Here is a 15,007-nt window from a genome sequence, read left to right as displayed (position 1 = left end):
AAATCTATACTCGTTTAATATGCAATTCTTAGAGGTCTACGGTCAAGTTTGTTATCGCAAGTGCTTGCAAGACATGGCTTCAGCTTCTGGTACAAATAAGATTAACAAATCATTATTTACAAAATTTTGGTTGTCAGGATTTGTACATGCCTTGGTTAAAAATGGTCGTGGGTTACATGGAATTGGAGATTTGATTTTTTTTTATGTTACACAGTTCATGATGGTAATGATGATTAATGAAAGAGGGAAATGAAAGAACTTTGGGAAGTGCATGAAAAGGAACGAGATGGTCTAGGAGACCAAAATCTTCAGCTTCTGGTATAGATATCAAATCATTATTTACAATTGGTTGCGAGGTTTTGTACATCGTTTGAAATGGATTTGAGTATTTTGTTGATTTGATCTTTTCCCTTTTTATGTAATTTTGACCATAATGATCATGGTGGATTAATGAAAGAGGGAAATGAATGAAAGAACTGGGGGAAGTGAAAAGGAGATAGAGGGTGTAGGGAGATCGGGAATAAAACTATTTATAGAGGGGTAGGGTTGGGAGTTGGACTACACAGAGAATGGATGTTTGTGTGTGGGGGGGGGTGTGTATAAGTGTGGGTGTGTGAGGGTGGGTGTGTGTGTGAGAGACATAAGGGGGTGCATTATCATGTTGTGGTCCTAATGACCTCGTACTGAGCTCCCAATTTTAATACCTTGTTTGCTTTAAATGATTTTCAAAAATAAATTTCTGACAGGCAAAATAAATGGGGACAGGGGCGGGGCCTATCAATCAATAAGAGTAGGGTGCAGATAGTTTTGGGTTGTGACGTTAAGGTCCATGTTATGTCTTTCCCCCTAGGTTCAGCTTGGGAAAGGGTTGTTGGCTCCCGGCCATTCACAGAGTCCAAACTGGATTTGGGCCAACCGGCCCATATGATTTCTTTCAAATATAATGATAAGGAACAATTCGAGGAAACAGGAGAAGGAGAAAATGGGACGATGATCGCGATGATCTAGGCCCGTATTCTGAAGTGGGGTTTAAGTTAAACTCGGGTTTAAAGTTGTGGTTTAAGTATGGGAAGCAAAAAGTATAAAATTTGTTATTAAGTTGTATGTTTCTTATGCTTACTGTGCTCTTTCCTGATTCATCGATGGTGAAGCCAATAATCTTTTTATACTTCCTAGACAATTATGAATGATTTGAGAGCCAAATGAGCTGAAGTATGATATCTCTACTGTTAGTGATTTATGTGACAATTGGCTCGCCATACTTAAACCACAACTTTAAACCTGAGTTTAAGTTAAATCCGACTTCAGAATAGGGGCCATAGGCTCAATCTCACACAATAGGCCTTTCCAAGGGCGGATCAATGATTAAAAAAAAAAAAAAGGGGGGGGGGGAATAGTTTCCCATGGAAAATTTGACAGGCAAAAGTTCCTAGCTTTCAAAGGGGGGGGGGGGGCACATGTGTTAACGAAATGACCTTCAATTTGTAGCAAAACCCTTTTTACTCTGTCTTATTAAACTTATAGTGAGCAAATTTACCTTGATTTACGTTTAAAATTCATTCACATACCCACGGGTATATGTTTGTCAAAATAACGTAGTAGCTTAATCGGTCTAGAACCGGTTGCCGTTAGTAACCATGCTGTAGTAAACCGTTTGAGATTGTAATTTGGTATTATGATTGATCAAAAACATTGTCAATTTAGGAGAGACATATGGTATTAGTCTTCGAATGAAAACAAAAATTATTATGAACAGACAAAGGTAGGCCCAGAAACTCATTGGACGAAACAATCATTTTTGAAAAAATCTTTCATGAAGTTATCTACCCGATATTCATATAATGTATAATTTTCGAAACTAGGCACCAAGTCCAACATATTATATTTAGATATATAATTCTCAGATAATGAGACAATGATAATGTCACTTAGAAAGCGCCAAATCCACTCTTTTTAGAGTGCTCAAAATGCATAGAGAAAATATAAACGTTTTGAAGATCTTTTGAAAGACTCGACAGAGATATATATATGACCACAAGTTTTCATGCCCTTGAGAAGTTAATAGGTTATTAGCAAGGATAAGCATATTACGCCCATAATATGCCTAGGGTAGTGAAAACTTTGTTTAATTTCAATTATGAAACCATATTAAAAATAGTATCTGGGCCCCGTTGCAGAAAAAAGTACCATAATATCTTGCATGGAATCCTTGATTTGGATTGGCTGTTGATCAGCGTTTCCATGGTAGCTACCATTGGATGGCAAGTTACCATATTAGTCCAGGAAAAATAACTGATTTTGGGGGTCAACCGCAAACAAATTGCAATATAATTTTTTTTACCACAATGCATTTCCCTGAGGTCCTCCAAATGACATACTAAAAGTCCAGAAAAATCCCAGTAGTGGAAAGACATCTAATTTGCATAAATCCAAAATGGCCGCCAAATTTTCAGAAAATTTGAATTTTCGTACATAGATTTTGACATGAACATTTAATTGCCACAAAATTGGTGTCATATGAAAGAGAAATAAATCCCCTATAATTTGGTACTATTTATAGGGGATAAATAGATAATTTGGCTGAGATTTTTTTGTAAAAAACTGCATTTTTGTCATTTTTTCACAAAAATTGAAAATATTTGGATATACATGATTTTACATAAATCTAAGAAAAATTGAGCAATTACCTTGAAATGTTTCAGAAAACTTTATTGATATACTATTATCATGTGGATGCAATTCTAAATTGATATCATTCTTTTTAACAAATTTATAAGGTATCAAAGTTGACTATTCAAATTTCACAAATGTCGCATTTTGCATGCATTTTCGTAGACTAATATGTATAACGTATCTAGTGTATACAGTACAGTAGTTAAAGACACTTTTTAACCACTTAGTTAAGATTAGGCTTTTCTTTATCAGCTACATAAAAAGGGCTGGCACATTGACGCCTACCCCTCTCAGGGGGCTGTCAAAGTCACACCCTCTGGCTGTATCATGTTGTACAGTGTGTATCAAAATTAACCCAACCGCATTTCATTCCAAATTTGTGAAAAATTTGTTAGCTTTATAGTCCAGGAAACATTACTGATTTAGGGGGTCAACCTCAAACAAATTGCACAAGAAATTTTTGCTGCAATGCATTTCCTTGAAGTCCCCAAAATTTCATACCGAAAGTGTTTTTAAACTCCATGTAGTGGAAAGACGTCTTATTTGCATAAATCCAAAATGGCGGCCATCGCAAGTATTTTCAGTAATGATTGCTTATAGTAGTACAAACACTTGTCTGATCGTAGCACTTAAAAAAAAAATGATTAAAGCATTTACTTTTCACCAGTGTTATATCTTACCATAGGCTTCGTCTTACAATTAGGATGCAAGTCAGATTTGGCATCTGCTGACCTCTAGAGGTCAATGATCTCAAAATATCAGAAAATTGATGTTTTGCATCATTAGCTCATGATAAATATAATAACAATACAAACAAAATTATTATTCAATATTGACTTTCAAGGTAACCTGATATTCTAGAAAGAATTTTGTGTATTATAAATGTTGACCTTTGACCCTGGAGCACTGGAAAAGGTCAATAACCTTAACATATTATAATATTGATACTTAGCATCAGTGGTTTATGATAAACAGGCCTCTCGTGAAAAAAATGCAATACAATTTATTTCAGCACAATGCATTTCCATAAAGTCTCCAAAATGACATACTAAAAGTCCAGAAAAATCCATGCAGTGGAAAGACATCTAGTTTGTATAAATCCAAAACGGAGGCCATCGTGAGAATTTTTCATTTTTACAAATAATAGTAAAAACACTGGTCTGACCATAGCACAAATAATGATAAAAGCATTTAACTTTTACCAGTGTTATATCTTACCATAGGCTTCATTTAAAAATTCCAATGCAATTCAGATTTGACCTCTCCTGACCTCTTGAGGACAATGACCTTAAGGCCAATGACTTAAAAATATTGATGCTTTGCATCCAGAGTTCTTGATTAGCATCATGTTATATCAACTTATGTTTGACATTTGAGGATCTCTAAAGAAATTTGATCTTAAAATGTAAAAATATTGGTACTCGGCATCACTGGTTGATTATGATGTTTTGAGGTAATTGATCTTTCACTTTCCTCAGAAGTCAAATGTTGAGATTTGCAAACTTTACTCAAATGATCAGTTAAAAAAAAAAACTATATAATCTGTATAGTTGTAAGTTTGTAACTCTAGGGGCACGTTTCATAAAGAGTAACTTTGCCATTATGGCAACTACCATGGCATTAGGGTTCAGCAGCCAATCAATATCAAGGTTATCATGGTAGTTGTCATAATGGCAACGTTACAACATTTTGTAACTCTTTATGAAACGGGTCCCAGGTCTTTTTTGGCTAGTACATTCCTGACTGAGGTTTGGAAATGATATCTGAAATGCCTCAATTATTTTTTTGGCAATTATCATCTATGTATACTTCCCGAGAGACTTGGAAGTTTTCCCATCTAGATTGTAACCTGGTGTAGTTGTTCTTTAGAAGGGAGATGCAGCTTACCACGATACTGGTTGGCACTGCACTTCTCTTCCCCTAACTTGCATAATGGTGACTTTGTCAGAGGTTGGACAGAATTAAAAATATGTTTCCTAGATTTTAGGCTTTTTCAACTAGTTTGGCATCATAGATTTGATGGACGCTATATCTTCGCTGAGAGCTCTGTGGTATAGCTACTGATCTGCGTATATCAGATGGGCAATACCTGACAGGACATACAGACTCTTCACATTTTTTGGCTTTAGATAGTTTGTGATAGTCCCACAAGTGTTGTCTAGAGGTAGACGTGTCCAAGACAGCACATGCATACTCTGTAGCAGAGTATTGGTGGAGGAGTTTGTCAGTTCCGGAGAAGGTTATTATGGATCCTCACTTTCTTGCATGGTCGCAGTGCTGGAATGGAATTAAAACCATACGTTGTTTTGAGTTTCCTCAAAGCATGAGGATTGTGGGGATGAAACAAGCTAACCTTGGTCTTTGGGTTTGAAGACTGGACTCAAGCAAGAACACTACCCTGCGAGAGTCAGTTCTTTTGAATTCTTTACTTGCTGGTCTTCCTGTTGAGCTCCATAAAGAGATGTCTGTTTTCTAGTAGAAGTTTGATGACTTTGGTCAGATGAATTTCATCAATGATTTGTATAGTTCTACGAGTAGACCACAGTATCAGATGCAGCTGCTAATTCAACAAATTTTCTAAACCCGTTAGTTAGTTACCGTATTATATCGGGAGTCCTCAGTGAACTGAGTCTGGTTGAGAACCTAGCCTGTATAGTATTTCCAAAGTTAAAAACCAGCCTGGTTAGGAATATGATATGTTGTTCTATGATGGGACCATTTTTTTTTAGGATGAGATGCTCAGGTAGCTGGTAGAGATATCAGAAAAGGGCGATTGGCCTGTAGCTTCTAGGCACATTTGGATCTTTCCAAGGTTTGAGGAATTACTTTAGCCTGCCTCAAAATTTCTGGGAGATGGGACTGTGTAGCACATTGTTAGACAGCCATTCTTAAGTATGAAAGCTTAAGATTTTCATATAATCATCTCGTCATGTCTACATATCTTAAGGAAAAAAGACAAGATGACGAAATCTCGGATCTCGTCTTGTCTACATCATGTGGGAGAGATGATCAGATGGCAAGATCTTGGATCTCGTCATGTCTACATCCTGTGGGAGAGATGATCAGATGACATGATCTGTGATCTCATCATGTCTACATCTTTTAGAAGAGATGATCAGATCTGTGATCTCGTCATGTCTACATCCTGTAAGAGAGATGATCGATGACAAGATCTGGGATCTCGTCATGTCTACAACTCTTAGGGAAAAGGATAAGATGACAATATCTTAGATCTGATCATCTCTCCCACAGGATTTAAAAAATGGCGAGATCCAAGATCTTGCCATCTGATCATCTCTCACACAGGATGTAGACATGACGAGATCTAAGATATTGACATCTTATCCTTTTCCCTTTGTAGACATGACGAGATGATTAAATGAACATCTGCATGGGCGGCAGATCAAAATGTTTCATTTACTCAGAGTGGTGTAACCGAAGCGTACTGCCTTTCCCTTATTTGTTCCTTCAATTTCAATATCCAGGTGAAGTCTCCATTGGACTGGTCCCATGGAAGATATCCACCTTGGTGTATCTTGTACTGGGTTGTTCTATTCAGCAGAAGCTGGATAGTATACTAGTTAAGTTTAATATTCTAAATAAATTGAACTTTGAAAGTTTCAGGGTTAAAGGTCACAACTTTTAATACTCGCAAATTTGCTCATGTATCAAGGGACCTTATAAGTTAACGAATTATTATGATGCAAAAATAAATTTTTATGATATTCCGACGTCAATAATCCTTTAGGTCAGTGCCTCTAGAGTTCAGCACAGGTCAATACTAAATTGCATCTGATTTTTAAAATGAAACCTATGATAAAATATAACAGAGATGAAAGTTTAACGCTTTAATCATATTCTTAGTGTTATGATCAGACCAGTGTTTATACTACTACGATTAATCATTTTGGATCACTTTTGATGCCAATAAGACGCTGCACCGCGGCGACCACGGGCTTTTTGTTTTTCTCGTCTTTTTCAGTTTATTTTCACTATTTTTTTCGTCTTCTTCGGTTTGTTCAGCACTATCATTTTAGTTCAGCACATTGTATATATCTATAAGCGATATTAACCAGGATGGAGAGTTCCTGTTTTATCCCATACTGGAAAATCCTGGTTTTGACCATACTGATCTGTGGACTTGTGCGTGAACAACGAGCGAGCCCTGTGCACTATGAATTACCACACATTGGAACGGTATTACCGGTCAGCCGCATCACGTATGATCGATGCACACTTCTTGGGTTAGCCGGATCTGACGGGGCCCGCAGTTCAGCGCCCGACTACGACATTCCAGTGGAGATTAGACGACGGAGGAGAGGAAGGAAAGGGGGAGTGAGAGCCCGCTTGAGAAGGCGAGCCTATCGACCACCGCTGCCTTCGATCATATCAGGTAACTGTCGATCCTTACGAAATAAGATGGACCTAGAAGATGTTGTTGAATCAGCTCTCCTGTCTAGGCTTAATATCATAATGCATGACAAGTCACATCCACTTCATGATGAAGTTATTATAAACAGGTCTGGTAGAATTAGATTGCCAAAGGTGAAGACTGAGAGATACAGGCGGTCCTTTTTGATCACAGCAAGTAGAGCTTTCAATAGCAAATTGGTCAGATGATGAAGTAGGGTGCATTTTCTCCTTGTACAAATGTACTTGCATCTCATTCTACCACGAGCAAACTAAATGTTTTGGCGTGTATCAGATAGTATGTGCACATGCATGCACAACACATATCTTAAACATAATTGGTTTGCCGAGCAAACCTTTTTCTTTAGATTTTTCCTTTTAGATTTGGCTTTTTAAATCGACCGCATGAGGTCAGCGCACTTGCCGAAAGCTAGAAAACGTGAAGGTTTCTCTTCGACGATATGTCAGAATAACCATGAATTACCCCAAACTGAAGCAGTTAGAATGCCGAACAAGAAGTAAGTTTGCATAATTAATACTCATTGTATCTGTATATGTCTTAGAAAGAATGATATTTTGTTTAGTTAATGTAAAAAAAGGGGAATTATTTTTGGTTCATTTCATAGAAAGTCAAGGTCAATTTAGCGTAAGAGTGCTTACGTGTCAATGAAAGTAAATCAGGCAAATTATGCTAATGACTATAGTAGCGTAAAGACGTAGAGGGCGTAAGAGATGTAAACAAACCGTATTTGGTGAATGGATGTTAGTTTATTACAGATTCTGATATTGAAGGTTTAGATAAAGAAGTCTTATGACTTATCAGGAGAAATTGACCTTTAGCTTAAAGTGAGGAATGAATATATAAACATTTTGCATTAATTCATAAACCATGATAGTGATGTAGCTGGCAGTTTATGTGCAAAGCTTGAGGGTGATTTTAGTTGTAGCTTATCAGCTCTCATAGGATTTTATAAAGACAAAACCATTTATGACTATTGAGAATGGATTAGATAAAACTTTGAGAGCAAATGATATAAGGCGATACTTTACATAAAATAAGCCCTATTTTACTGCTTATCAGACTCATGAATAATTATACGAGTCATCAGAGGTACTGAATTCTTTTGAAGAATGTTTACATTTAATATTTAGACGAAAGGTACTATTTCTTTTAAGAGAGTTTCGGTACACAAATAATTAGTCAATGAAGACTTGATTTTAGTTTGAACAAATTTATTTCTAAATGACATTATAGCAAGGAGTTATGATAATGTGTTACTTATAAACATAATCCAGTTTAAATACATGAAATAGCTGTCATAAAGATCAAGGCATGGCTTTTGAACGATAATTAGATTCAGTTAATCGAACCGTATGACAAGAGTCAAATAATGGTTTTTGACAAAATAAGTGTATTTTGCACTTGCAGCATACTTATGATGTTTTTTCATTTCTTTTTCTGATTATGCAGATTGAATAAAATCTACCTATACAATTATCGGTACTTCTAACTTCTGAGCTTAAAAGTCCCCTTTCTCCGGTGATCCACAAATTCAATTTCTTTTGGGGAGACGGATCAGAAGCTGTAACGTCTTTATCTGGGATCTGGAATGAAGGAGATATGGATGAATCTACTGCGAAAGAGGCTCCTGTGTCCAAGACTGATATTCTTAAGAGTCAACGCCACCAACGCCGAGGTGCGAAGGGCAAGCTTACAAGAATAGGACATGCCTTGAAGAGCTTGATAGAAGAAAGACGGCCTATTTCAGAGGTGCAGGAGATCTATGAAAGGTATCTTCTTGCTTATGAAGAATTGCAGAATAGGCATGAATCATTTTCAGAGCTTATTGAAGATGACGATGAATACGACATGGAAGAAAGATGGATGGATGAATGTCAGCAGTCTTTCCTTAGCCATCAAATTTCTTTCAGAGATTACTGTAAGGGAGAGACAGAGAAAAATGTTTCAAGGCAGAAACTACGAAAACAGATGACGAATGAACAGCCAAGTGATGATAATTCAGAAGCTAGTTCTGATGAAACAGCATCAAACGCACAGCAAGATGGAAGTCATACCCAGAGTCTGCAGATAAGAAATGTGCAGAAGAGAGTGGGATCCATGTTCAAAATGGAAAAGCCAAAGATGCCCACATTTAACGGAAATGTGCGAGATTATTGCATATTCAAGGCTGACTTTCAACATGCTCTGGGAGAAGTTTTTGATGAAAGAGATGCTCTAATGATATTGCGATCATGTCTGCAAGGTAAACCCCTACAGATGATTCAAGGAATAGGACGAGACTTCAAAGCAGCTTGGGAGCAGTTAGATATGGTGTATGGAGACCCAAGGTTAGTTGCAGACGCAATTATTCATGACATCACCAAATTTCGCTCCTTGAAACCAGGTGAAGATGATCGCTTCTGTGAATTTGTGAACATAGTACGCAGAAGTTACAATGTGCTCAAAGAAATTGGGAAGGAGAACGACATGAATAACAGTCACATGCTGGCTATCATGGAGAAGAAACTCACCCCTGAAGATAGAAAGATCTGGTTCAGGAATCAAGAATTGGGTGAAGCTTCTTCAACATTTGAGAAATTTCTTCAATTCCTCACCCTAGAGTTGAAGGCAAGGATGAGATCAGCAGCTCCGGTAAGAGGTGAAGTAAAAGCAAGCGTCAACTTTATGACCAAGAAGCCCAGCCCAAGTACCAATAACCAGGAAAGGAAGTTCGACAGATGCTGGCTCTGTAGAGATGATTCCCACTGGACTGACCAATGCAAGTCATTTCTGTCCAAGTCGTTCAAGGAGAGAATGCAGCTTGTCAAGGAAAATAAGGCATGTTTTGCTTGTCTGAAAAAGGCTACCTATGGTCACAGAATGTCTACTTGCAAAAGACGACGGCGCTGTACCGAGAGAGTGAATGGAGAACAGTGCAAGTACTACCATCATCCTCTTCTACACAATTCATCAGATGTTAGAGAAGTTGGTGTAGCCTGTGTTGGTGCAAAGGAAGCTCTCCTACCAGTGGTGACAGTGGAAGTGGCTGAAAAGAAAACCTGGAAAAAGTGCAATATGTTACTAGACTGTGGAGCCCAATTGTCAATAATAAAACAGTCACTTGCAGACAAGTTAAAGTTAAAAGGCAAAGAAGTCACTATTGTAATATCAAAGTTGGGAGGAGTGGAAGAGGAGGTGATCACGAATGAATATAAGGTCAGCGTAAAGGAGTTAGGAGGACGAAATTCCTTGCCAGTTACGGTGATTAGCCTGCCTCATATCAGTACCACAGACAGTGTACCAGAAGAATATCTACAGTCAGCAGCCAAACAACTTAAGATTGATCGAAAGATGTTCAACAGGCATGGTGGAGAGATTGACTTACTAGTTGGCAGTGATCATCCCAAGTTCCATGGAGGTGAGTCAAAGGAGACCCACAACTTTACTGCTCGTCATTCACCTGTTGGATGGGTGATACTAGGAACATTGCCGCATAGAAGGATGGAATCAAGTAAAGTTTTGCATGTGCAGTTAGCCAAGCCAGTGGATCTGACTGAGTTCTGGACGACGGAGTCGATGGGAGTCAAGGACATCGACTGCCAATGCCAACCTACAGGGATGACCAAGGCAGACAAAGAGGAGTATGATATGATTGAACGGTCTTGTGTCAAAGAAGGTAATCAGTGGCAAGTTTCGTATCCATGGATACGAGACCCAAACAAACTTCCTGATAACAGATGGTTAGCTGAGAAGATGTTGGAAGCTACGGAAAGGAGGCTTCTAAAGAATCCTGATCATGCAAAAGCTTACCAAGAACAGATGACCCAGCTGGTAGAGATGGGATTCGCACGGAAGTTGTCTGATAATGAAGTCAGTGGATATTCAGGACCGGTACACTATATTGGTCACCATGCAGTAGTTAGACCTGAAAAGAAAAGTACCCCAGTGCGTATTGTATTCAACTCGTCAGCAAGCTATCAAGGACATTCTCTCAATGAATACTGGCACAAGGGTCCTGACATGTTAAATTCACTTTTTGGAGTTCTGATGAAGTTCCGCGATCACTCTGTTGCAGTCAGTGGTGACATATCCAAGATGTATCACCGTGTCAAGGTACCAGTAATTGATCAACATGTACACAGGTATCTCTGGCGTGATCTTGAAGTTGAGAGGAAGCCTGATGTCTACATCAAGTTGGTTGTCACCTTTGGCGACAAGCCTTCCCCGGCAATGGCCCAAATTGCCTTGAGAAAAACAGCTGAAGTAGCAGAGAAAGAAAGTCCTAAAGCAGCACAGATCCTGAAGGAAAGTACATACATGGATGACATTTGTTTCTCGACACCAACTGAAGAAGAAGCCATTCAGCTAACTGATGAAATCGACAAAGCTTTGGGGGATGGAGGCTTCAACGTCAAGGGCTGGGTGTCGAACAAAAATATAAGACCCGGTAGCCAGAACGAGATGGAATTGCTGAGTAAGTTGTCCAATGAGAAGGTTTTAGGAGTTGTTTGGAACCAACATAACGATTCATTCTCGTACAAGTCAACCTTGGACAGGTCCAGTAGAGAAGAGAAATCATCCAACAACGAAGGAAAATGGACAAAACGAAAAATCCTGAGCCAAATAGCAAGAGTCTTCGACCCACTTGGATTTGTATCACCCTTCATTGTTCGAGCCAAGATGGGAATGCAAAGGCTTTGGGAGAAGGGATACAAATGGGATGAAAGACTGCCAGAGGAACAACAGAAATGGTGGATAAATTTCTTCAACGAAATGAAAGAGCTGAGCGAGGCTAAACTTGACCGAAGCCTCACACCACCAAGAGCTATTGACAATCCAATATTATGTGTGTTTTCAGATGCATCAGAAGCTGCCTTCGGGTGCTGCGCTTACCTTAGGTGGCAGATAGCAGACGGCAGTTTTACTACAAGATTTGTAGCTGCAAGGTCAAGACTGGCCCCTTTAAAGAGGCTGACCATTCCCCGATTAGAGCTACAAGCTGCTCTGATGGCGGCAAGGCTGTTTACGGCAATAAAGGAAGAGACAACTTTGAAGTTGCTAGAGACAATCTTCATGACAGACAGTCTCATTACTCTAGCATGGATCCACAGTCAGTCCAGAATGTACAAGTCATTCGTCTCATCCAGAGTGGGAGAGATCCAGAGTGCCTCCAATCCAGAGAACTGGAGATATGTTCCCGGAAATATGAACCCTGCTAATAAAATCTCCAGAGGCTTAGCAGTCAGAGATCTGAGTAAAGAATGGGAACATGGTCCTGAATTCCTATTCAAGCCTATAGATGACTGGCCAGAGGACAAATCGCTCCCTGTACAGGTGATGATGACAAGGAGAGGAGAAAGATAAAGCAAGTTCTACATACAACCTGTTCTGGTGTCATTGGCTGTGAGAAGTATTCGTCTTGGAGAAGACTCCTCAGAGTCACAGCTTATGTGCATCGATTTGTCAAGAATATGAAGGCCAGATGCAAGACGAAAGTTGACGAAGGACTGACAAGAGAAGATGGTCCACTCACTGCATCCGAGTTAAGTGTTGCTGAACTGTACTGGATCAAGGAGGTACAGAAACCACTTCATGAACGCTTGAGGTCTGGTGAATTCAAGGTTCTAAGTCCATTTCTCAGTGAAGGTATCATCAGAGTTGGAGGAAGGGTAGATAAGATCAAACGATCGTATGAAGCAAGACATCCAACTCTTATCCCTAATGGCCATCATGTAGCTAAGCTTATCACTCGCTACTATCATCAGCAAGGTCATGCGGGAGTAGCTACAACATCAGCTAAAGTCCGGACGAGATACTGGATTCCAGGAGTTCAACGTCTAGCCAAATCTGAGAAGTACAGATGTGTAACATGTCGAGAGATGGAGAAAAGAGCGGAAACTCAGTTTATGTCTGAGCTACCTGCTGAAAGGATGATGCCTTTTACGCCACCATTCTACGCCACATCTTGTGATTACTTCGGACCGATACCAGTGAGAATAGGGCGTAACAAGACTGCGAAGTACTATGGCATCATCTTCACATGTCTGAACACCAGATCAGTCCACTTAGAGGTTGCACCTGATTGCTCGACTATGGAGTTCCTGCAGGCTTTACGACGTTTTTTCGCAATCCGTGGCCAACCTTCTTGCTTAATCAGTGACAATGGGAAGCAGTTTGTTGGAGCCGAGAGAGAGCTGCGAGAAATGTTAGAGGGCTGGAATGCAGATGAGCTAAAGGAGTTCTGTGCTGAGAGGGGCACCGACTGGAGGTTTGTGACGCCATTAGCACCTCATCATAACGGGTGCGCAGAAGCCCTAGTCAAAAGCTGTAAATTAGCATTGAAGAAGGCTATCAAGGATCATTGCCTTTTTCCTTTCGAGTTGTACACATACCTTCAAGAAGTGGCCAATCTAGTTAATCAACGCCCCATCGGGAGGATTCCCACAGACCCAGATGATGATTCTTACCTATGCCCTAATGATATCTTGTTGGGTAGGGCATCTAGCCACGTTCCTCAAGGACCTTTCCGTGATACCAAGAATCCCCGTCACCGAGTCGAATTCGTCCAGAAGATCGTCGATTCATTCTGGAAATCTTGGATTCGTGATGTCTTCCCTTTGCTTGTACCAAGAAAGAAGTGGAACGTTGACAGACGCAATCTCAGGGTCGACGATGTTGTGATAGTAGCGGATCCAAATACCATCCGGGGTAAATGGACTTTAGGTCGTATAACTCAAGTGTACCCTGGAGATGACGGGAAGGTCAGATCAGTCAAAGTCAAAACTAAAGACTCTGAATATAAGAGACCCATCACGAAGATAGTAGTTATATACCCTTCGGAAGGTTACGTAGAGGAATAAGATGTTCATGACATATGTATACTTACTTCTTTTCTGGCGGGGGAGGATGGTTTGCCGAGCAAACCTTTTTCTTTAGATTTTTCCTTTTAGATTTGGCTTTTTAAATCGACCGCATGAGGTCAGCGCACTTGCCGAAAGCTAGAAAACGTGAAGGTTTCTCTTCGACGATATGTCAGAATAACCATGAATTACCCCAAACTGAAGCAGTTAGAATGCCGAACAAGAAGTAAGTTTGCATAATTAATACTCATTGTATCTGTATATGTCTTAGAAAGAATGATATTTTGTTTAGTTAATGTAAAAAAAGGGGAATTATTTTTGGTTCATTTCATAGAAAGTCAAGGTCAATTTAGCGTAAGAGTGCTTACGTGTCAATGAAAGTAAATCAGGCAAATTATGCTAATGACTATAGTAGCGTAAAGACGTAGAGGGCGTAAGAGATGTAAACAAACCGTATTTGGTGAATGGATGTTAGTTTATTACAGATTCTGATATTGAAGGTTTAGATAAAGAAGTCTTATGACTTATCAGGAGAAATTGACCTTTAGCTTAAAGTGAGGAATGAATATATAAACATTTTGCATTAATTCATAAACCATGATAGTGATGTAGCTGGCAGTTTATGTGCAAAGCTTGAGGGTGATTTTAGTTGTAGCTTATCAGCTCTCATAGGATTTTATAAAGACAAAACCATTTATGACTATTGAGAATGGATTAGATAAGACTTTGAGAGCAAATGATATAAGGCGATACTTTACATAAAATAAGCCCTATTTTACTGCTTATCAGACTCATGAATAATTATACGAGTCATCAGAGGTACTGAATTCTTTTAAAGAATGTTTACAATTAATATTTAGACGAAAGGTACTATTTCTTTTTAGAGAGTTTCGGTACACAAATAATTAGTCAATGAAGACTTGATTTTAGTTTGAACAAATCTATTTCTAAATGACATTATAGCAAGGAGTTATGATAATGTGTTACTTATAAACATAATCCAGTTTAAATACATGAAATAGCTGTCATAAAGATCAAGGCATGGCTTTTGAACGATAATTAG

At 39.0% G+C, this 15,007-nt stretch overlaps 2 protein-coding genes across 2 annotated transcripts; both read left to right on the top strand.

Annotated features, from left to right (window-relative positions):
• Positions 1-7,422: 7,422 nt before the first annotated feature.
• Positions 7,423-12,448, top strand: LOC129280086 (uncharacterized). The gene is made up of 2 exons (XM_064104262.1): positions 7,423-7,601; positions 8,555-12,448. Exon 2 carries the CDS (start codon positions 8,705-8,707, stop codon positions 12,446-12,448), a length of 3,744 nt encoding a protein of 1,247 aa, XP_063960332.1. The 5' UTR covers positions 7,423-7,601; positions 8,555-8,704.
• Positions 12,449-12,555: 107 nt separating this feature from the next.
• Positions 12,556-13,944, top strand: LOC135155308 (uncharacterized). Its single transcript, XM_064104261.1, has one exon. It carries the CDS (start codon positions 12,556-12,558, stop codon positions 13,942-13,944), a length of 1,389 nt encoding a protein of 462 aa, XP_063960331.1.
• Positions 13,945-15,007: the final 1,063 nt, after the last annotated feature.

Source organism: Lytechinus pictus, chromosome 8 (assembly GCF_037042905.1).
Source record: "Lytechinus pictus isolate F3 Inbred chromosome 8, Lp3.0, whole genome shotgun sequence".
NCBI lineage: Eukaryota > Metazoa > Echinodermata > Echinoidea > Temnopleuroida > Toxopneustidae > Lytechinus > Lytechinus pictus.
This window is presented reverse-complemented; position numbering and strand designations above follow the sequence as displayed.